The sequence below is a fragment of the Melospiza melodia genome, chromosome 4 (genome assembly GCF_035770615.1).
Source record: "Melospiza melodia melodia isolate bMelMel2 chromosome 4, bMelMel2.pri, whole genome shotgun sequence".
NCBI lineage: Eukaryota > Metazoa > Chordata > Aves > Passeriformes > Passerellidae > Melospiza > Melospiza melodia.
The window spans coordinates 90,975,814-90,997,971 of NC_086197.1; the positions used below are offsets into that span (position 1 = coordinate 90,975,814).

The 22,158-nt window shown below is 37.7% G+C and overlaps 1 protein-coding gene across 5 annotated transcripts in view; it reads left to right on the top strand.

Annotated features, from left to right (window-relative positions):
- ORC5 (origin recognition complex subunit 5) overlaps nt 1-22,158 on the top strand; it is a 69,903-nt gene that overhangs the window by 36,682 nt on the left and 11,063 nt on the right. For all 5 annotated transcript variants that reach the window (XM_063155542.1, XM_063155543.1, XM_063155545.1 and 2 more), the window contains one exon: nt 21,281-21,393. In XM_063155542.1, the coding sequence (XP_063011612.1) occupies nt 21,281-21,393 (113 nt within the window). The remainder of the gene's footprint in view (nt 1-21,280; nt 21,394-22,158) is intronic.

Below are 22,158 nucleotides of genomic sequence, written 5' to 3' on the forward strand. Positions count from 1 at the left end.
ATTCCATACTGACATTCAGTGTGGATTTTTGGCACAGTTGAACTGAAACTAAAATTGAAATGTTTGAAGACAGATCTAGTTCAGATGAGCAAGTGCTGCTCTGTAGGTGTGTTTCTCTAACATGTGGTGGTGCAACTTTAACTTCATTCGTATGAACATTCATTACCCTGCTGTTACCCATGTAGAGAAAGGTGTTTAAAAAAAAGAAAACAAACATGAACAACAACTCAAAACCAAACCCCAGATAAACAGACAAAAATCTCAGTTTCAAAAATTATGTACTTTCAAACTATTTTTAGGTTATTCTCTTGTTTTCTAATTAGTAGTTATTCATGAATGTGATTAAATTTATGTGTGTTGCCATTTCTAACAGGACCTGAGTCTAGTCTCCATAGCAGTTCTCAGAGAATATTGAGAGATATCTTTCTGTGTGCATGGTTTTACATACTTTTTTTCCTGGCTGCTCACCTTCCATAAATGTTTCCTGAAGTAGAATACAAATGAACTGTGGGAGCTTCATCATCCTGTTGAGAACATTGTAAAGCATTCCACTATGAGAAACAGAATATACAGGCAATATATCTGTGTCTTTGAAAAGTTTTGAATTCAGACTCTGGTTAGTAATCAGTTTGAAAAAACATAGGAGATGTGGTAGCTGGGATATTTTTTGAAAGGCATAGCTAGAGAATATGAAGATCCAGGTTTGTCTATTTTAATAATTGAAGAGTGCTGGATGTGTTGTTGACCATCTGTGACCTACATAGAATGAACTAGTGGGTGTTCATGTTCTAGATATCTGTGCAAGAAATATGGAAGACAAAGTCAGAAGAGAAAGTAATGAATTATATACAAAACCCACAAACCCTGGTGTAGTAGATACAGACAGTAAACAGATTGACTCAAGAGATTACCACACAGACATGACAAGAAAACTGAAGATTGTTGTTATAAAATGATCTTTTTCAGCCTTTTCTATTTATTACTAGCATATGGCCTAGGAAGACTTTTTGCAACAGATATCTTCTAGTGTGGAATGGCCTCTAATGGATGTATGACACTGATGGTGTAGAGAAAAGCTTTTTAATAATTGGTGTGACTGTAGTGCTTGTGAAAGATGCTAGACTGACAGTCTAGAAGACTGGGAGCCTGAAGTAATCTGTTCTGATTCACTGAACAGGTATAGCAGAGGCATCAATGGCACAAAATCTCTGCATTGCTTTTTAATTATAGCCTGAAATATCTACCTTTTGTTTTGAGCTGGCTGCCTCTTAGTTAATAGTGACAGAGAGTTGCTGTTCATCCTAGTACTTAGCTCTCACAAATGAGCTTTTGACATAGAGAAGCTTTCTGTTTAGATGAACAGCTTCTGTCACAAAATGTGATGGGCTTCCAGTGGAGGTAAAGGGGGAAGGATGGCTAACAGGGAGCACATGGTGGCTGGAGCTGTTGCACAGGAGGCTGGTCTGCTGGTCATCCTGTCCTGAGCCTGCCTTTTCCCTTCCCTCCTAGATAAACCATTGACACCTTGCTGGTTTTAACCTTGTAGTAGGCATTTTGTGGGACTAGCCTGTGGAATGCTGTTTGACCAGTTGATTTAGCATGTTTTCCATGTAGTTGTCACCAGAACCAGAGCATCTCTTGATGACTGGGAGAAATTAAAAGGTACAGGTGGAGATTTGACATGGCAGAATCTCCATAGCAGTAAAGAAACCTACTTTTATCCATGATTAGATAAACATTCAAACCAATATCTTCTTCTCCTCTCCCATTTCAAAACTAGCCCAAATTTTAATTCTACTCAGCATCTGGAATTCCCTAGAGTGAACCAGACTCCAGTGCAGTTTGTGGTCTCCATCTGGCTCAGGTGAAGCTTTTGTAACTTTACATTGTGCTGGGGCACAGGGGATAGCTCGTTGTGTTAGAGTGATGAGGAAGAAAGATAGCAAACAGGATAGGGAGTCATCAGTGTGACAGGAGATAAAAAGTAGTGCTTGAAGTCTTCATGTCATTTTCTTGTGACTGAAAGTATTTATGCCAATACTAAAAAAGACAAATGTGAAGAAAAAAGGTTAATTAACTGTACTGCAAAACTCAAAGGTATTTCAGACTGATTGCCCAAAATAGAGGGTGCCTAAAACCTGGATAAAGACCCAAACATAAAAATGAGTAATGTAAACAATTTATTAGGCACTTATATTGTATTTTAATAGCAGAAATGCTTGTCCAGGTAATTTCATTTCTTTTCTGTGATAGTTTGACATGAACAGAGAAGAAATTTGAGTCTGATGTTTATTAAAACAAACAAACAAACCAAACAGAAAAACCTACACACATCAGTGAAAAGTCAATATAAAGTGGTAAATGCAAGCTGGCATGCATAAGTGGATATGACCTCGAATACAGCTGTTCAGAGAAAGGAAAATAATTAAAAAGCAGTAACACTTAAAAGAAGATGTAGGCATGAAGACTGGCAAAAATTAAAGGCTAGAAGGGAATGACTTGTGAAGAAAGATTAAAGGAAATGAACACATGTAATTATTACTTATAGCTATCTGTGTGCTTGGTGATGTTCAGATGAAGAGAGATGATCCCTACACTAATTTGGCTAAATAACTACCAGGGGATGATGAAAATGTCTGAAGGTATTTATAGTCTTCAAGTGCCAAGAAAGGATTCATTTAGAAGAGTTCAAAAAAGGTCTAAGTAGGAGTAATGAAATAAGATGAGCTTTTTTAGCTTTGAATACTTTAAAAAAAGCCTTCTTTTGGAGATGGTAAAGTGTGTGATAGTCTCCCCTGAAGTTTTAGTGCAATGCCCCACTGCTTGAGCTATTGCAAATGACAGTAGACAAAGCATTCAGATATAAACTTAAAAGAAGGGGAAAGAATTTTGCATTGGTGGGAGGAGAGTGAAGATGACTTAATAGATATTTTCTATCTTTAATTTTGATGGTCTCACCATGGTATAAATTAACAAAATAGGACTCATGGTATACTACTGAAACATAATTTATGTAAATTTGCTTTAGAATAGGCATTAACCTTGATCCTTACTTCAATTCTGCATTAAGCCTTGCCTTTGATACAATAATCTTAATTAAAACTGAATATTTTATGATTTAACTCCCTCTGCCTCATGAGCAGATCAATACTCTTATCTGTGTTACCTATAAAAGTGCAATCCATATAGACTATCTGTTGCATCAGATGATAGGTTTGCTTAAGGTCATTTTCATATGAATAAAAGTACTGACAAAGAGCAGTTTAATTTGTTTAAAAATTATTAACTCTTATTTTACAACCAAATGTTAAAAAGCTAGTTAAATGATTTTTCATGTATGGTGAATTAGGAAATGTTGACCTAATAAATACTATATTCTTTTGGAGGAAAAAAAAAACCAACCTGCATGAATGAGGAGAAGAGTAAGTATTGGCAGATGTGATGTGTGACAAGTGTGTCATCATGTAACTGTCAATCACTGTCACCTTCATAATACTTTTAACTGGATTAGGTGAGGTAGTAAGAGAAAAGCTGTTCGTTTTGATGTTAAATCCTAATATGTTCTAAAAGGAACAGGCAGGAATTTGAAATGAGCATGAAATTTTGCCCTTTTTTTTTAATTTTGGAGGATTTTTTGTTGTTGATTTTGAGAGTTTTGTTGCTTGTTTTATGTTTATTTGTTTTGTCATGATGTTAGAACAAATGAAGGCTGTTCTGGATCAGCATTGGAACTTGCCCTCCTCTCCAGACACATGACCATGTGCACACATGCAAGACACATCCTTAATCTGGGGGTGCTTTGTAGCTGCAGTCACTGATGCAGGACAGGCATCTTCGGGTCGCTCACTGCTTAAAAATGGAGACGTTTGTAAAATGACTTTTTCTAACTTGAAAAGATGTGCAGGTGTTGTCTTAGTTATTTTGTGATAATCTACTGTAGAAGTTCAAGGAGAGAGGATGTAATATCAAGTGACAACACTTAATAAATTATATATGTATGTGTGTGTGTATATATATGTATATATATATATATATATATAAAACTGAGCCTTAAAATGTAGAAGGCAAGCAAACCTTTGAGTATCCATCTGTATTGAAAAAGGCCATCTTTTTCTGAAATTCTTTAACTTTTTGTTGAATTTAACGTGTCAGACTAAATACTTTGGATAAAAAAGCAGCTGTGATAAATCTTGATATGTGGACTGCTTCTTTACTGAGTAGCTGACTTATATGTGTCACTGGAATATTTGATTATGTCAGATATTTAGTGGATCCAGTGTAAGTCATCAGTCTTTTTCTTCCTTGGGTAAATAATATTTGCCGGTCACTTTCATCAGCATTTGAGATATTTTTCTCTCATTGTTCTGGTTTTTTCTTGCCTCTAAGTATCAAGTTGCAGCTGTGGTACATTGGACATCCACAAACATTACATATATACTGATACCTTTACTTCCCATTCAGAGCAAAAGAAACATAGCCGTGTGCATTTATTGTGAACAATTGTCATAGAAATGAATTGACAGTGTATTTTTGGGCACAGCAGCCTTCTCATCAGTTCATTAGCTTATTGGATTCAACACTTACAGAGAACCCACAGAACAAATTTGTGAAGTTGAATACATTTATCTGCTGAAGGATAAAAATAGAAAGTGAATAGTTGTTAATATAATTTTTACATTTCTAGTCTTCCCATTAGATCTTTACAGGAGAATATAACACCTGATCACACTGAAAAGGAAACTCTTTGCTTTAGTAGCACCTTTTTCCTGCTTTTTTGCCTGTGGCATTCTCAAGTGCAGCTTTTAATGGCCACAAAGAACACGGGAGCTGTGGGTTCTGTGTGGGTCCCTGGCACCAAAGGGATGTTGTGTGACTGGTTCCAGGGAGCCCAAAGGGTTAAATGCAGTTAAGCTTTTCCTCAGCTTTCTGGGAACCTGGCAGTGGCTTTCTTTCAGTTGCTTTGTAACAGGAGGAACAATACCTGAATTCAGCCTTGGGTTGTGTTGGAGAGGGGGAAGGATTCAGGTTATAGTGTCAGAGGCAGCACTTGCACTTGGGCAGCACCAGCAAGTGCTTCTCCCTCTGGCTGAAAAAAGGGGAATGTTAACAAGGCAAGTCTCAGATAAGACCATATGTATGTAGGGTTTTGTTGTTATTTAATCCATTTCTCTCTGCTTGTGGTTTTCTTTTTAGCTAAATTAATCATGCTGTTTGAATAGGCTGCATTCTGCCACTGGGAACTGTAACTCAGGCTCTGGCTGGTGATGAGCCAGCCTAAAAACAGGGGCACACAGTTTTTTTGTGGCTTGCACTCAGGCAGGAGTTCAAGAGTCTTGTCACTTGGAAGAAAATAAGCATTTAGAAACTGAAAGTTGAACCCCAAGCCTAGATAATGATGATGGAAAATAACCTCTGAAAATTCTTACAGTAGGATGTCATTCTGTTAGTCAACTGAATGGAAATTGTGTTTCTGAATTAATGTTTAACAGTTTATTTGTGAAGGAGGTGAACACATTCATGGCTACTGACTGTATTTCGTCCATGATTTCTTCAAAGTGGTACTGTTTTTAAAGGCCACCAAGATGGTTTGGTCAGAGGAGACTGCATGGGGATCTCATGATTGTTTTGATTTTCTAATTTCTTTTAGAGAGGGATTTGGGTTACATTCCAAGAAACAAACAAAAAAAAAAATATCCTACCAAGAAACCAACCTGCCATAAGGATAAACATGTCAGTGTTTGGTTTCTGTGTTACACATTTCTACACATCCAAACATTGTTTTGTCTGGAGCAGGAAGGTGCAGCAATAGCAGTTGAGGAGAGCCCTGTTAAAGCTGCCCCACCTAGGTGCTCAGTATATTTGAAAGTGAGGATCCAGGCACAGGGTGTGGAGCATCTTAGGCTGAGAAGTGGGGAAGCAGGGGGAGCAGGAGGCTTGTAGAGGATAAGGGGAGATAATGAGCCACAGCCAGGAGCTGCAGCTCTACACCAAGGCAATGGGCACAAACTGACACACAGGAGGAGCATCAGGAGATGCTTCTTACTGTGAGGGTGACTTGAGTGCTGCCACAGGTTGCCCAGAATGGTGGTGAAATCTCCATCCTCAGAGATGCTCAAAAGCTGTCTGGGCATGGTTCTGATGGTTGAGATGGCCCTGCTTGAGCAGGAGGTTGGACCAGATGGCCTCCAGAGATGCCTGCCACCTCAGCCATGCTGTGATTCTGAGTTGTGAGGGACAGGGAAAAGCTGAGGTTGTAAGGGACGTGAACAGAGGGTGTTTGAGATTTTTGCACGGGGAAAGGCTTATGAATAGAAGTCTTTTTCACAAAAAAATTTTATATTTTAGTATATTAAAGATTAAAGATTTTATCACATATGTTTAATTAAGCTAAACAGTTTTACAATACTGAACTTTTGTACACTGAAACACACAGTTTTTTAATAAAACAAGATTCATGGAAGGCTCTGAGGAGGGCTTATGGCCAGAGAGGGTCTTATGTCAGGTACTGTCTCAATTGATAATGTATATTTCTTTGTAACTTGCTGTTGCTTTTAAGAATTTGTTTCAAGTCCAGTCATAAGGCTTTCAGAACACACCATTATAGAAAAATGTTGCTTTAGCAAAGTTTAGCAGAAGCATTTAGCAATGTTTCTGGTTTTAAAAGCTTTAGCTTTTCATGAAGTAGTAACTTTTATCATGCATTTTAGGCAAAAATTGTGATTTCAGGACACAGTACTGCAATTATCATTATTCATTTGAAATACAACAAGCTTTAAAAAAAACATTTCAACTAACATGTGTGAACTGGCGCTTCATGTACAGGAAGAATAATCAGCAGCATGATGGCTTATATTGGCAGAATTTGTCCTAATCATTAAGTGGCTTGTTTAATACTTTATATGTCCAGCTAATTCCAAAATTTGGTCACTTTTTCTTCTTTAACAAAAAACAAACAAAAAATTTCTCCACTGCATCAGTATGATTTATACTCGAACTGGAAAAAGAAAGGTTTTCCATACAAAAACTACTGGCAAGTGCAAAATCTAAATTATTGTAAAAGGAGACATTATTTATATCACTTCTGCTGTTGTAAGACTCTTGGGATTTAACTGTTCAACTGCTGTATGGGAAACATACATCTCCAGTAGTATTTGGTTTAGGAACTGAAATCTTGGTGCTGATTGTAAAGGGCATTAGGGGAAGGGAGAAGGCACCTAAGAGCAGCCTTCTTTATATGAAATTCTAGGTTTTACCAGTTCAATTACTGGAATTATATTTATATATTTTTATTTATTAGGGTTTTTATGTTAGAGCTTCATAGGGAGGTATTCAATATACTCAGTAGAATAGGTGTGTGTGTGTGTGTGTTTATGAAGGACATGCCATTGAAGCCTATGTTTCAGAAAGAATTCTCTGCCAAGATAAGTTATTTTTGGATGATTTGGAGAGTTCCAGTTCCATGAAAAAGACAGCTTAGTGACTTAAGATTTTGCACAGCATGTATTGTGTGTGTGCATTAATGTGTATACACTTAAATTGTTTCTAGTACCTGAAAATATCTTCTAAGAGATAGCCAAAATTAGCTGCACTCTTCATTGCTGAAATTGGTTGAGTGTAGTTTTGTTTCTACACTTAAACTCTCTAAGTTGTTTAGGACTGTAAATAAACCAAAAAAAAAAAAAAAAAAAGTGAGGAAGGTGGTGACAAGATTGTCTTTCTAAACAGCACTTCTAAGTCACTTCTTTAAAGTGATCTTTTAAAAACGTGAATTTTATGCATCCCAAACGCATCCTCCAACTGTGAACACTAGATGAAATTCATTCTTTAACATTTCATATGAGACAGGCAGATGCACTGCAAATGAAATAAAAAGATCAAAACTGGAGGTAAAATAAGAATAATTTATCCAACTAATATGTACATGTGATTAGTTTTATCTCATAGGCTGCAGGATAATACTGTTACTTTTTTTAAAATAAGAGTTTTGTGGAAATCCTTGCCTGCTTTCCTAAGAATGTGATTTTCTTAACAGAATCCCATAAATGTTTGTTGATATTTTTAAGTATACATGGTATTTTATTTCTGAGAAAACTAAGTTTTGTGTAATACATATTCACTCCTTGAAAAACCTCCCCCACTGCTTCTAAAATGTCAAAGCTGAACACAGGGATTTAGCCATACAAGTTCTATTGAGATTAATTGGATTTGTATGGCTAAATCCATGCAGGTCTTCAGAAAATATTGTTGTCCCTTGTATATAAAATATAAATATATGTTTACAAATACAGTATCACAAGAAATATTTAGACAGAGCAGTAAAATCAGGTTTAATTTATGTTTGGAGGTGAATAAGGTTTGGTTTTCTATAAACTAAGGGTTCCTGTTTAAGTATACTGAGTGAATACTAAGCATGTGCTGTGCTTGCCTTAGGGCTTCATTTTTTTTAAATGCGTGAAGCATTTACATAGGAGTCTTCTGTACTTCACTCAGGAGGGGGAAGAGCATTTCTGATTCATTAATCCCTTTTTCTTTTTCTAAGTAAGTGGGTCCTTCACATCATGCGCTCAAGAGGTGTAAAATATACAAAGAAGTGGGAGGGACAGGCAAAATGATGCCTGGCTTGCTATAAGGTATAAATTTAAAATCTGTTTCTCTTTGCCAGAAGAAAAATAGCGAGGGGAAAAAAGGGCAGCACTAAATCTACTGCATGTGCTTGCATGATATGCAGGTTTGGGATAATTATTTTCTCTCTTGTTCAATAAAGTGAGTTGTTACCATGGTAACATTTATATTGCACAATTTCTCTGTTATAAAATAAATGAGAACAGTTTTAGAGTCAGAAAAGTCTTTGTATGGAACCTTTTTCTTTTCTGTATTTTTAAGTGCAGTATTGTGTCTTAAAATTTTCTTGAGATGACCAAGTTTTGGTGCACTTTCCAGATAAAATTAGTCAGCTTTTAACAGTATGTAGTGCTTCTGCAGGACAAGATGTGCAAGATCTGGTTGTAAAATTGAACTCAGCCATCAGGCAGATGCAGACTGCCCAGCAGCTCAGAGGAATGGTCTGTATGTCCTGACCCAATAACCAGCTCCTGGCAGTGACACCTTGCCTGTGCTGCTGTGTCACCTTGGACAAGATGTGCTGAGAACTTCACAAAAAGTGGCCTTCAGTGGCAGAGGGGCAGGTGCCCAGGGTCAGTGTTAGAACCAGAGCATACCCTACATAAGATTTTGGTCTCTGCTGCTTGTGCTTCTCTTACTGAGGAGTAGCAGACTGATAGCACCACTTCCTGACCAGCTGCTTCTTTGATGGGGTGGGTTTTTAATGCTTACTGACTGCAACACAGATTCTGCAATGGACACTTTAAAATATCCTTGAGCACTACTCTGTCTCTGCTTTCTGAAGAGACTCCAGAGGATAACTATGGGAGCTGCTTGCCTGTTATGTAAAGCCTATGTGCAGGGCTTCCAAGAGGTGGGAAAATGTTTGGATAGAACAGTTGATTGGAATGACAGGTAGCTTTTCATCAGACCCTAATAGTGTCTTTGGCAATCATAACTGCTTCTCTTTGTTCAGTTTTTTTCTCCTGTATTTTCTCACTACAGTAGGCATTTTAGTATGGAGGTGACTTTTTAATCTGTTGAGATCAAAAGACTTCATTGCTTGCTTGATTCTGTCCTGTTTTTTCACACCTTTCTGTTGATCTCTTGTATGGATTTTTCAGTTTGGTGATCAGTATAGTATTTTTGAGGGATTAAGCCATTTTAAACTGATTTAATTTTAATATTCAAAAAGTCAGATTTATAATTACTGAGTATTGTTGAAAAGTCTTGACACAATGATTATTCACAAAATAGAGTGGCTATCACAACTATCAACTCCAAAAAGAGATGAGTTAATTAGTCATGGGAGCAGTTGTTCCTTGACTGCACTGTATTCCACTGAAACTTACATAGGATATCTTGTGGAGTTCTTCTGTGCTTTTCAAACCATAGATTCATTAAACTTGAAAAAGACCTTCAAGCTCATCAAGCCCAAGCTTTGACTGAACACCACCAGGACAGCTAAACCATAGCACTAAGTGCCATGTCCAGTCATTTCTTGAACACTTCCAGGGCTAGTGACTCAAACACCTCCCTGGCCAGCCTGTGCCAATGGCTGACCACCTTTTCAGTGAAGAAATTATTCTTGATGTCCAGCCTGAACCTCCCCCCTGGTGCAATGTGAGGCCATTTGCTCTTGTCCTCTCCCTGGCTGCCTGGGAGAAGAAGTCAATCCCCTCATGGCTTCACACTCCTTTCTGGCAGTTGTAGGGAGTGAAAAGGTCCCCACTGAGACTGAGCAGCCAGGAAGGTGGCTGCACTCTCCTACACATCTGCCTACAGGGAATGCTGTATGAACTGCCCTGCCACATCCTGTCTGTCCTGTTTGCCCACCCTTCTCACTGTGCTCCTGGTCACTTGTGTTCCCTAGAGCTCTTCAAATCTCCCTCTGGTGCTCTGGCATCACCCTTCCCATGTCAGCCTCCCTCACAAAAGCTGCTCTCTCTTGGGTTTCCCTGACTCTGGGAAGTCCCTGCTGAACAACTTGTAGTGTTTTCTGCCCCACAAATTGCTGTAGCCACCAACCATGTAGGTGCTGTCACCACATACCTTCCCCACTCCACTCCTGAATGATGTGCAAATTGCTTTGTGCAGCATGTCACTATTTTACAGTCCACCCTATAAATGATTTGCAGTTGTGTAGGAGCAGTATAGTCAATGTTTGCTAACTACACAAATTTTAACACATTATATATATAGCAAGATGCTTTTAGGACTCTTAGGAGTGGTTGTGTCTTTGAATGTTTCTGTCTATCTAAATAGACAGAATTATCCTTGGTTGCTATAAAGTTGGGAGAAATATTAATTGACTTCATTCTGTTACTAAGAAATGTTTTCCTTTAGCAGCTGTTCCCTTCCCACATATCCTTTGTCTAATCCATTGACCTGCCTTGTTGGTGGGTGTGGCAGCACACTGGTTCACTAGTTCTTTGGTTGCCTTGGTTGGCTTTTTACCCAGCACATGTGCTTGCCAGACAGGAGTGTCAGAAACTGGGTTTTTTCCAGGTTAGAGAAGCTAAGTGCTACATGGCATAGCTAGTAGAATTTCACAGTTGCTTTAAAGGGTGACAGAAACTGTATAAAAAAACTAGTGTTGTGTTAGAAGAACATGGTTTTTTGATTTACAGTTAATTGCTGACAGATGATGTTTCATGCTGACAGATGATATTTCATGCTCTTTATCTGATAAAACCAAGTATAACTGAATAAGAGATGGAAAACTGGTAGTTTTGACCGCTTTGTATGTTATCTGTGCAAGGGATAAAAGGATATTTATATCTTTTGAAGTTGCATCCAACCTATTTAATGGGTCATTGAACCTAGATTTTTAATATTTTATGACTTTTCAAATCATGGTTGGCTGAAAGCTTTGCTTTCTCTAGAAATGGATGTTATGAATTTATAGCCTCTATTGTAGCACATCTAAACTTGTACATTTCTTTAATGAAAACAACACTTCTCTCTGTAGATTACAGCCATCGCTATCTGTTGTTACAATAGGGCTTGTTTTATTTGTTTTCAGGTATCTAGAGGGCTTCTTGAATGACAGTCTTCATCCTGGCCTTTCTCTTCCTTCTGGTGGGAACCAAATGCTTTCTTTAGATTTGCTGATTAAGAGTAGAATATTCTCCATGAGGCTGTTTGGTTTCCTGGCAAACTCAGAGAGGGAAGATTCCAGTTAGATCCGTCCATTTCCTACCAGCACAGAGTGACTTTCAGGAGTCCTCTCTTCCCTTGTGCTGCATGGTGACACTTAGCCAGCCTGGAACTGAAACTTCCATTCATCCTTGGTGCTTATTCTGTTCTCCTTAAGGAGGGTGCCTGTAAGCAAAAGTACAGGAATATGTTAAATTTAAATGTCCTGATTTTGTTAGGGAAGGGTTCCTCTCAGTTGCTGTTGTACCAGAACTTTGTAACTCTTGGTTCATCTAGGCTCTGACATCCCTTATCAAATAAAATTCTAATTACTGTTTTTATAAAAATAAATCAGGTGTTTGGAATTTTTTCTTTTCCTCTGTTGGATGGCATAAAACCTAATATGACTCACTGCCATATATTGCTGAGAGCTAGGCAGTTTTGTTATTTCTAATCTCTTGACATGCAGCCTTATAATAAATTTCTCCTCAATGTGTTGATGAGTGCATTAATGTTACAAATCAGCAATCTTCTTAGCTCCAGTTTGACAATACAAGAGTAGCATGAAATTTCACGTTTCAACAGGTCAGATCCCTAAGTGTGAACAATTTTATACCTAATTACTGAAGTCTCTGAAGTTAAGAACACTAGGACCCAGTATATCAGGAAATTTTTCTTCCTTAGAGTTTTATTACACATTTCCCTGAGCACCCTTTGCTGGTACTTTCAAGAGGCAGCGGATTGGGCCAGGGAGAATCTTTGTTTTGTACCAATATGCTGTACTTACACTCTTAAGCAATTGATACAAGTTGTTTTTATTTTTTGTTTTTGTTACTATTTTTTCCTGTTGCAGAACCACTAAAATTTGCAGTTTATCTAGTCACAGTGAATGTGGAGTTGATTGCAGTCTTCTGCAGTGCATCTTGTGAGTAGTTGGGAAGCAGCATGCTACTGTGGAGTGCCTCTGTTTTCACAATCTCAAGATTTAAAATCAATGTATTTTTAAATTGTTATTTTTCAGAGCAAACTCCCATTTGGGACTACAGTGTATTTTACCATTTTTCTGTTCTTGTGGTTGAAATGCCTGAGATCTGTATTTCAGAAGTATTTGGGTCAAATATTCCTGGAGTGGTTATTTTAATTAAAGAATTCTTAATATCCGGTTTCTTTATATAATATTTGGATCAATACTCTTTAAACACTTAATTATCATAATCATCCAGAAATATACTGTAGTTAAGACGCACTGAATATCTTTTTTTCTTGCAGAAAGCTAGGTAATTTACTTTAGAGATACTCCCAAATGTCTGATTATGAGCAATCTCTTTTAATTTCATTATGTCTGCTCTTGCCAAATACAAAAGACTGATTTTTATCTTCAGGACAGGTTTGAAATCCTAATTGCTTGAATCATTTTTTTAATGCAAATCTGTATTTACAAACACAGCTTCTTCATATAGCAGTAAAAGGCTGGTAACTGTGTGCACAGTTCTATAATTTACTGAAATAGCATTAAAAATTTAGGAGCCTTATGTAAATATATCAAATCCTATCAGTATCACAGGTACTGGGTAGTATTTCTAACATTACTGCTTTCCTGGTCTTAATAGAACTTGACTTGCAATATCTAGAAATGTGGCCATTGTGGGACAGATGCAATAAATGAAGGAGGAGGGGAGGCAAAATTTTCTAGATTTGGGGAATTAAAATTGTATGGTCAGTGGCATGAAGATTTGCTTCTGGAAAACAGTCTTTGTGTTGCTTTCCTTATCTTGTAAAAAAGCCTGCCTGGAACCTGAGACCTTTGATGCAAAAATGAATGAAGATATGATAGAGGGATACTTCTGTTGGCTATTGCCTGTGCCTTGAAAAATAGCCAGCCTTGGTCTAATGTCCACTTTGTGAGGCTACCTGGCTTAAGTAATCAAATTAACTGTAAAAATCATTCCCCAAGTGTTCCTTTGACCATCTGTTACCATCTTTGGTTTCTTAGATTTTGGAAGTATGAACTAGAAAGGGGAGTACTTTTGAATTAGCTGTCTCCAACTTGTATCTGTAGTCCTTTTACTTAGGAGTTGTGTTTCTTGGTTGTTATGGAGTAAATTAGATGTACACATCTTCAACAGATTGCAGATGCATTCAGATCTTGGGTTTGAGTATCAAAATTAACTCCTGTCATCACTTCCAAGGATCTTAACAAAATTCAGAAAATATTTCCAAATAATCCTCAGGTACAGAAAATAATTTGGTCCTTTTAGAAAATACCACATTAAGCAAATTTCTAGCATGCCTTTCATGCCTTTGTGAAGTACTTTAATTGATCCTCAAAGTGAGGGAACTGACTCAGAAATACTGATTTATCCATGCATCACTCTGTAGAGTTTTTATATTTCTTTTTAAAGTTGATGAGCAGAGCGAGGCAGAGAGTGTTGTGAACTGCCTTTTATTTTCCTTCTTATTAGGCAAATTGATTAATGCTAAAGTAAATGTGCTGAGAGAAAAAAAAAAGGAGCTTTTTCTTAATTTCTATATTGAATAAAAATAATGAAGAGAAAGCAAATTCATTAACACGTTGAAAGATTCCTCTAATATTAGGTCCCAAATGAATAAATTATTGAACTGCTTTTAAAAAGTGATGTTACTGTAACAATGAGTGGGCAAGGCTAATCTGTGCAAATGCTTTTGGGAAGGTTTTCAGGAGATGGCGGGGGAAGCTGGATTTTCATCAGGTGGGGTTTTTTGCTTTCACAAAGACTGCAAAGTATGGGGAGAACACAGTAACTGATAGTGAGAGAGCCCTTGCAGAGGCCCAAGAGAAGTTTAAAAGGGGAAAAAGTGGTAGGATGTGGAAGATGCAGATGATGTACTTTATCTTTGATGAATGCATCACAGCAGGCACATTAAGTCAGACCCAAAATGGGCTTACCCACTGTTTTACTTCTTAGACTGTAAAACTGTCTGACTACTTCTAAGTAATATCAAATGAGCAGGGAAAATTTAAGACTAGAAAGCAGAGGATGAGCATAGTCTGTATATGTTACAACTTCTTATTACCTGGGGGCTTAAATGCCTGCCACAGAGGTGATATTTGCATTCAGCAGCCCATGGTTTAATTTGCTTCCATGAATGTGCTCAGTAGCTTTCTAAACTCCTCCAAACTCTCTGCCACTGTACTGACTTTGCAGAGGCAAAGTGTGTTACAGATTAACTACAATTTTGTATGAAGAATACTTCCTTCTGGATTTCTTGTTTACTTTTTTAAATTGCCTTTTTGGTTTGCTGGAATAATTCCTGGATCTCGATTCAGTGTCCCCATTTTAGAAAATCAATGGTATTTTTAGAAAAAATATTGTGTGTTTTGTTTCTGTTTCTTTAAATAGCAGTTTTGGGAAGATAGTATGTGAGGTGTAGAGATAATGGGAAAGTACAGAGAAGAGTTGAAAGGAAGCTGTACTGATGAGTCAAGATTTGCAGCTGGTCAGAGTCTCTAAACAAACCCTAGAAAACAGACTTCTAATTGAAGAGAAAGTATTCTAAAATATGAATAGAGCCAAGGGTAGGAAGTGTCTTCTCAAAATAGAAAAATACACTTGCTTCTCTTGAGATTGAAGGGAAAGCCACAAGGGAGGCCAATTGCAGGAGAATGGCCTAGAGAGAAGGCAGCTTCTAGTGTGCAGAAAAGGTGTTCTGTGGTCTGAAAGCAGAGAATGGAGTGGTACAGAAAGAGGAGGGGGAAAGGAAAAAGGCAAAATATGTGTTTATTCCTTGATTAAGTGTATGAAATTGGCACTGTTTCTTGTCAAGCATCCTTTTGTGTAAATGGGATACAAAAGGTAAGACCTGGTGGAATAAGGAAGAGGTGGTGAGCAGTGATTATACAATGGAGAAAATATCATATGAAAATGGTTCTAATGACCTATAGAATAAAAACCAGAAGAATTTTCTAGTAAAATTCAATGTTATATGCCCTGGGCTTAATAAACATTTCTGTTCTGAAGAGACACAAAAAAAGTTTTAGGTGGTGAGTATGATACAAACTGAGTTGGTTTAACAGCAAGAAATTCAAGGTCATGTACTTGAGGGTAAATAAACATTTCTTCTGGATTGTGTAAAGGAAGTTTTGGCTGTCTTAACAAATGACTGAATCGCTGATATGATGAAGCTTTGAAAAAGCAAATGGAGTCACTTGTTTAAATCTGTAAATCACATAGATTTGCCTTGAATGAAATGAAATCAAGGTCCTGGTGACTCAACACAAAATAATGAGGTAATACTTCTGTGACAGCAACACAGAAACCCAAACTGATCTGGAAGAAAGAAAGAAAGACATCAAATGCAAGCATTCATAAAAGAAACTGCAAAGCAGGCTGGGTCAGTGTGTTTGCCCCATCCCATCCTGCACTGCCACCTGTGTGTATCAGCAAAGGGAGGAGCACAGGGCCCTGTCTGTGGGGCAGCACTGAGGCTGGGGCTCTGGTGCCTCTGTTGTAGTCAGAAACATTTTGACTGTGTTCATAATGTAGTTTAAAAATAGAGTTGGATTGCTTTAAGCTGAGATAAAGGTAAAATACCTAGCTGAAGCATGTCATAATAAATGTTTAACTGCAGGCTTGAAGGCTCCAAGTAATCTTTAAGGGTGTCCCCCTGTTGTATTTTTTTTATGCATTAAAAGCCTCACACAAAATGTAATTCAGTATCAAAACCTGATTGTTTTGTACAAGCATTCAAACAAATGTTGGTTTATTTTTATTAATAAAAACAATTTTTATCAGGTATGTCTTAAATATATATAGTTGTAATGTTCTATGGTTATCTTTCTGTGCAAGCTTTTCAAACAAGGCTGACATTTGAGCACACTCTGGCTATAATTTTCATTGAAATAATTTTGAGCAGGTTTTTTTATGCTCACATAATTTGTATTAGGGTCATTGAATTTAACTCCAGGAGGGTTTTGCACAGTCATTCTGACTGAAATGTGTTTTGTAAATGGTATTGGGTGTTCCAAGTGCCATGTGCCTTAGCAGAGGTTTTTCCATGTGCCTGGCTGGATGTGGCTGCTGGCAGGGGTAGGTTTTGATCAAGTGCACAGGCTTTGAGAGCTGTGGGATGATGGTGCTGCAAAGCACCATTCATGTGACTGTGAAAGAATGTAGTGCCCTTGTCTGGCAGAGCTGAATACGGAAAGTTCTTCATTTCTTGACGTGTTTGACGTTCAGAATCTGTGTGTGACAGTAAGCCAGACTGAAGAGTTAGAATTAATTTTACATCTTGGGCAAGATAATTGAATAGTATAAACTGTAGAGATGAAGAGCATTTAGTATACTTCTGCCAGTTTGAAATTGTTCCTCCTTTCGTTAATGTTTTTCCAGTCCAGTTTAAAATGTACACTTCATGAGATTTCAGTCACATCTCTCAGGAAGCAGCTTCCCCTCCACCCCAAAAGCATCATTTTCTGTTTAGTTTTATCCTATGGATTTGAGATATGTCCCGCTGTTGGTCCAGACCCTTTCCTAGATAGTCTGTCATGCGTTTCCCTGTGTCATGGGTTCTAATTCTGCTCATGTTTTGCACCTCAGTGAATATTTTCTGGCTTCTTGTGGCGTCCTCGGGAAGAGCCCGGCCTTTCTCAGCAGACAGCCCTTCCTTCTGGAATCCTTGTCGCTTCCACACAGCCATGTGCTCACAAAGCCAGTCTTTGTGTCTGCTTGGGGAATGATGCAAGGCCCATCTGTTAGTCCAGGCTGATAGGAAAAAAGCTGCCTTGAAGGATGACTTGTGGGTTGCTTGTTTTTTCCAGAGGTTTCAATGTCCATATTTGACCAATGAATCTCCAGAAGCAATCTGAGTGGTCATTTCTTCCTGGGAACAATTATCTGCTGTGCTTGTATGATTATTCTCACCTTGGATCCAAGATTTCAGCAGCAGGTTTCTCACACTAATACATTTCAAAGCAAGTTCCATCATCAGTTATTTTAAACATGCTGGTAAAACTCGTTTCTCTACACCTTTCAGATCAGAAAGGGGTTTCTTTCAGATTCTCTTGTTATTCCTGTAGAAAATTTCATTTAATTGTTAATTTTTGCTAGTATTAAATCATCACCAATTTAAGCAATTTTACAAAAACTCTAGAATTTTTCTTCCAACTATAATTTCTTTTGTTCTGAAGATTCTCAATAAGTATTCTTTCTTATATCACCCACACAGTTTTTCTGGCTTGTTTCTAGTCTGTTCTTGCCAGATGTTTCTTCTCAAGCTTTTGTGATAATGAAATGGAGCCACTGTACCCATGATATTAAAAAAAACCCCCTTAAAAATATTTCAAAAGCAGTGGTGTATTTTTGGCTAAGTGCAATTAGTTTGGCATTGCATTCATATTTTTCCCATCTGTGTTTCAAACTTTTGATGTGTCTTAATTTAAGAACATATCGCCTCCAAAGTTTTGTAGTGCCTGAACTTTTGAAGTAGTAATTGTTTTTCAGTGCTTAAGTTACAGGTGATACCTGGAACTAAAGTGCTGACAAGACGTGAATATTGGTGAATTTTAAAATTATGCTACAAATACGCTGTCTTAAACCCAGTTCATTCCACTGTATCCTGCTTTACCAGGAGCATGCCCTGGGTAGGCCCAGAGAGATTGCAATTTTATGCAAAATAGTTCAGCTTCAGAAGCAGACTGCAAGAGAGGTCTGGTGAAGACTTAATACCATACATGGCTTTTGCTTTTTCTTCTTCCTTCCTTTGCTCCCACCCCAGTTATTTGTCAGACATTCAGTAGAGGTGCTCAAGCCTCTTGTGTCAGAAGGGATTTGTACCTTCTGAACTGTTTGGTGAGGACAGTCATCTTTTATTTATTTGGTCTAGATTCAGCACAGAATATTAGAGAAACTTAATAATTCCACTTCTACCACAATCCAGTCTTTTCTATCAATTTATTGCACAGAATAGGTGTCTTGTCCATTTCTGTGGCTGACAGCTACAGAACACTCCTGCTATATTGTATAAAGCAAGAAAAAATTAGAAGTCATTGCTTTTTGAGCTCCATTGCTGGTTTTGATTCTCCCTGAATCCCCTGAAAAAGCTGTGCAAGCAAAGCCCCAGGCTGCTGTCCCCTCAGCAGGCAGGCTTTTGGACTTGTCCTTAGGAGATCTCTGCCTTTCTCCATGCACAGCCCAGGCATCTGTAACTACTGCATGTTGAATTCTAATCTAAAGTCTAACAAATCAGGTATTTTAGCTCCTAACATTTGGCTGGCTGTAGGATAGCTGGTCCCTACTCACCCCCCCCAGATAGATGTTCTTTCCCTTTGCCTCTATTGAGCCTCTTTGGAGATAAAACTGTTTCTTGCCTGCATGAGTTGAAAATGGCAGTGTTCTCTACAGCTGTCTTTTTAGGTGGTCTCAGAGTGGGGACTTGCTGTTCCTGCACTTGCTTCCTTGTGATGACATTTATTAAGTGTTGTGAAAGAAATAAGTAAAAGGTTGCAGTTTCCTGAGTAAGTTCTTTACTCTGATCATAAAGAGTAAAGCTAATCCTTATTTATCTTGTAATATTGTATATTGAGTCTTTGATTTAATTTCTTAAATCAAAACATTAATGAAACTTAGTGTCCAGGCTGATGTTAGTTCAGATTTCTTGAGTCAGCCTTCAGTAAGGAGTTTTACATTGCTGACCTCGTGATACTCACAGAGCTTTTGGTGCTAGTTAGAAAATGCAGAATTTGTTGAAGTATTGCTGGAGCATTTGTAATGCAGCAGCAAGGTCACTTTTACATCCCACATAAAACTGAGATGGATCTCCAGACTGTGCAGACTTTTCCTCTGGTCATAAGGACCTTCAAGGGACTCTCCTGCTATTCCTTCACTGATGATTTCTGAATGTGAGACCAGCTGCAGGTGCCTGCAGAAGTGATTTGCCAGTATTGATGCACGTGGGTGCAATTGTTACAGCAGATTCCTCCAAAATGAATATGGATTTTGTTGAATGGAGAATGGAGAAAAATGTACTCTCAGGAGTATTTTAAGAATATAAAACCTAACAAGTTTGAGGTTTATCCCAAGCCAGTGATATGTGCAAAGGAATTAATGCTCTAGAATCTGAGCCATTTGCCATATACTGAATTCAATTTTCTTTAATTTTGTAAATGCTAAAATTTGATAAACCATGTAATTTTTATATCTGAATTAAGTAAATGGAATTTGTCTTTGTGACTATGCATAGACCAGCATTCCTTAAACAAACTCCAAAGACTTTTCAGAATTTTGACATCCAAACTATTGTTGTCTTATAGCATATGAAAGAAAGTTAAGTGCAGGCTGTTAACAATTATTTCATTCTTGGATACTATATTTTTTTCTATTCTCTATAGGTAGGTATCATTTTTTTCTAATATATTATTCCTGCCTCCTACAAGCACTGTCACAAATTTGAAATCCAAGTGTACTTCCAGCAAAAGAGTGGGGTTATTACTGAGTTAGGAGTATTTTTTTTTATTGTAACAACTTGCTGATGCTTTTTATAGCATTGTGCTTCCTTGAACATTTGAACTGACACTTTCTTTCCTGAAATACATTATTCTCGAGGAATTCCTTACTGTCCTATTATCATTACTCAGAAGTAGGTCATGGTTGGCTGGATTTTTAAAAATGAAAACTGTAGCCAAGGTAGCATTTTGTCACAGAATATAACCTCATTGCCCTGAATTGTCTGTGGTATCTATTGCAAAGGCCAAGGAAAAATTTTCTTTTCTGCTTTTACTTCTTTCTTTCCCTGATATCTGGGAGGAGATGGGGAATCAATGGAATCACTACAGTGTCTCTTCCTAACTGAGTCAGAATGGGATGGCTGTTTCCAGTGGTGACACCCCATGACTTAACTTTAGTGGTGCCACAGCCATCACTGGAGGAGCAAAGTGAAAAAGTATACTGGTACATTGCTATTTTGGTAAAATAATCAGTGGCTCTGTCAAGACACTGTATGTGTGTTTGTAGGTAAATTTTTCTCAACTCAGGCCCTGCTCTTTTTAACATACAATCTTCCAGCCTTTTCTTTCCAACCTTCAAATTCCTTTTTATCTAGAGTAGAGTGAAACATCCATCTCTTCAAAATGTGATATGATCTGGCACAGGAATATCCAACATTGAGTGGAAAAGTTCAAAGGGAGGTCTTCAGGGATAAAGCAAAAAAAAATCCTAGTCCTTCCTGATTGTCAGGCAGAGATTTGGAAAATGCTCAGCTCATACCTATTATTCCTGTTCCTCTGTTCAAAACTCCAGGATAACTTTTGATATGAAGGATGGAGGGTTTAGCCTTTGTCTATCACTGCTGGTGCTGAAATGTAATGGCAAGATGTATGTAGATTCCTGGGTTTTCTAGCTGCAGAGCTATGTGGAAGTGAACAATGAGCAAGTGAAAGTGACTTTCCAGAGAAAAACGGGAATTATGCCAAATGGAAAAAAAACCAAAAACAAACACAACAATAAATTGGCCACTGCTGTTCATGTTAACAAAAATTACTAACTTTACTTGTGTCTCTTGTCCATAGATCACCTCTCTTGTGACCCTGCAGCTGTTATCCATGGTTGGCCAGAATGACCAGCTCGATGGACCACGATACAAGTGCACTGTGTCTCTGGACTTCATCAGAGCTATTGCCCGGTGAGCCTGCTAAGAGTTCATTTACTGTTGCATGTGCTGACTTGAAAGGGGCTTCAAACCAGGTATATGCTCAGTCTATAGCTCTTTGCAGACCAGAATAGAAAACCTCAGGATGTTTTCTAAGAATGACTGAATAAGTCATGTTATTTATGAGAAATGTTGTACCCAAGGTAAGTATAGTCCATTCCTGTTTTGAAAATGATTTATGTTACAGTGGCACTGTGTGTTACAGTAACATACTGTCTTTGTGCTTAGTAAAGGTCAGGGACTTCATGTGAAAATACTGCTCTGAAATGTCAGTCCATTTCATTACCAAAAAGCACATTATGGTATTTGAATCTGAAATTATGTTTGGTTCTTAACAGTGTTGTGCATATGATATAAAAACTACATAGGTTATAGAATTTCTTGCACATAGACTATCTTGTGTGATCTGTTATTGATATAAGCTAATTCAGTTAGTGGATGTAAGTACATCATCATCTTTGTTTATCCAGAGCCTTCAGTTGTGAAGTCTGAGAACAGTTTGAGATCCATCAGGAGAGATGGCAGTAATTTGCAGACAGAAATACATGCAATACAAAGGCAGCAATCAGGCCTATATCTCCTATTTTATCTGTTGCTGCCACCTTATTAGCAAGGCTTGGATAAACAGTCTATAATCAGAACAGAGCCCAGAAATCACATGTGTCAAAAGGGAGAAATGTTCTCACAGCCAACTTTTCTCTGTAATGTGCAACTAAGGAGGAACCTGAGGTGTTGGGT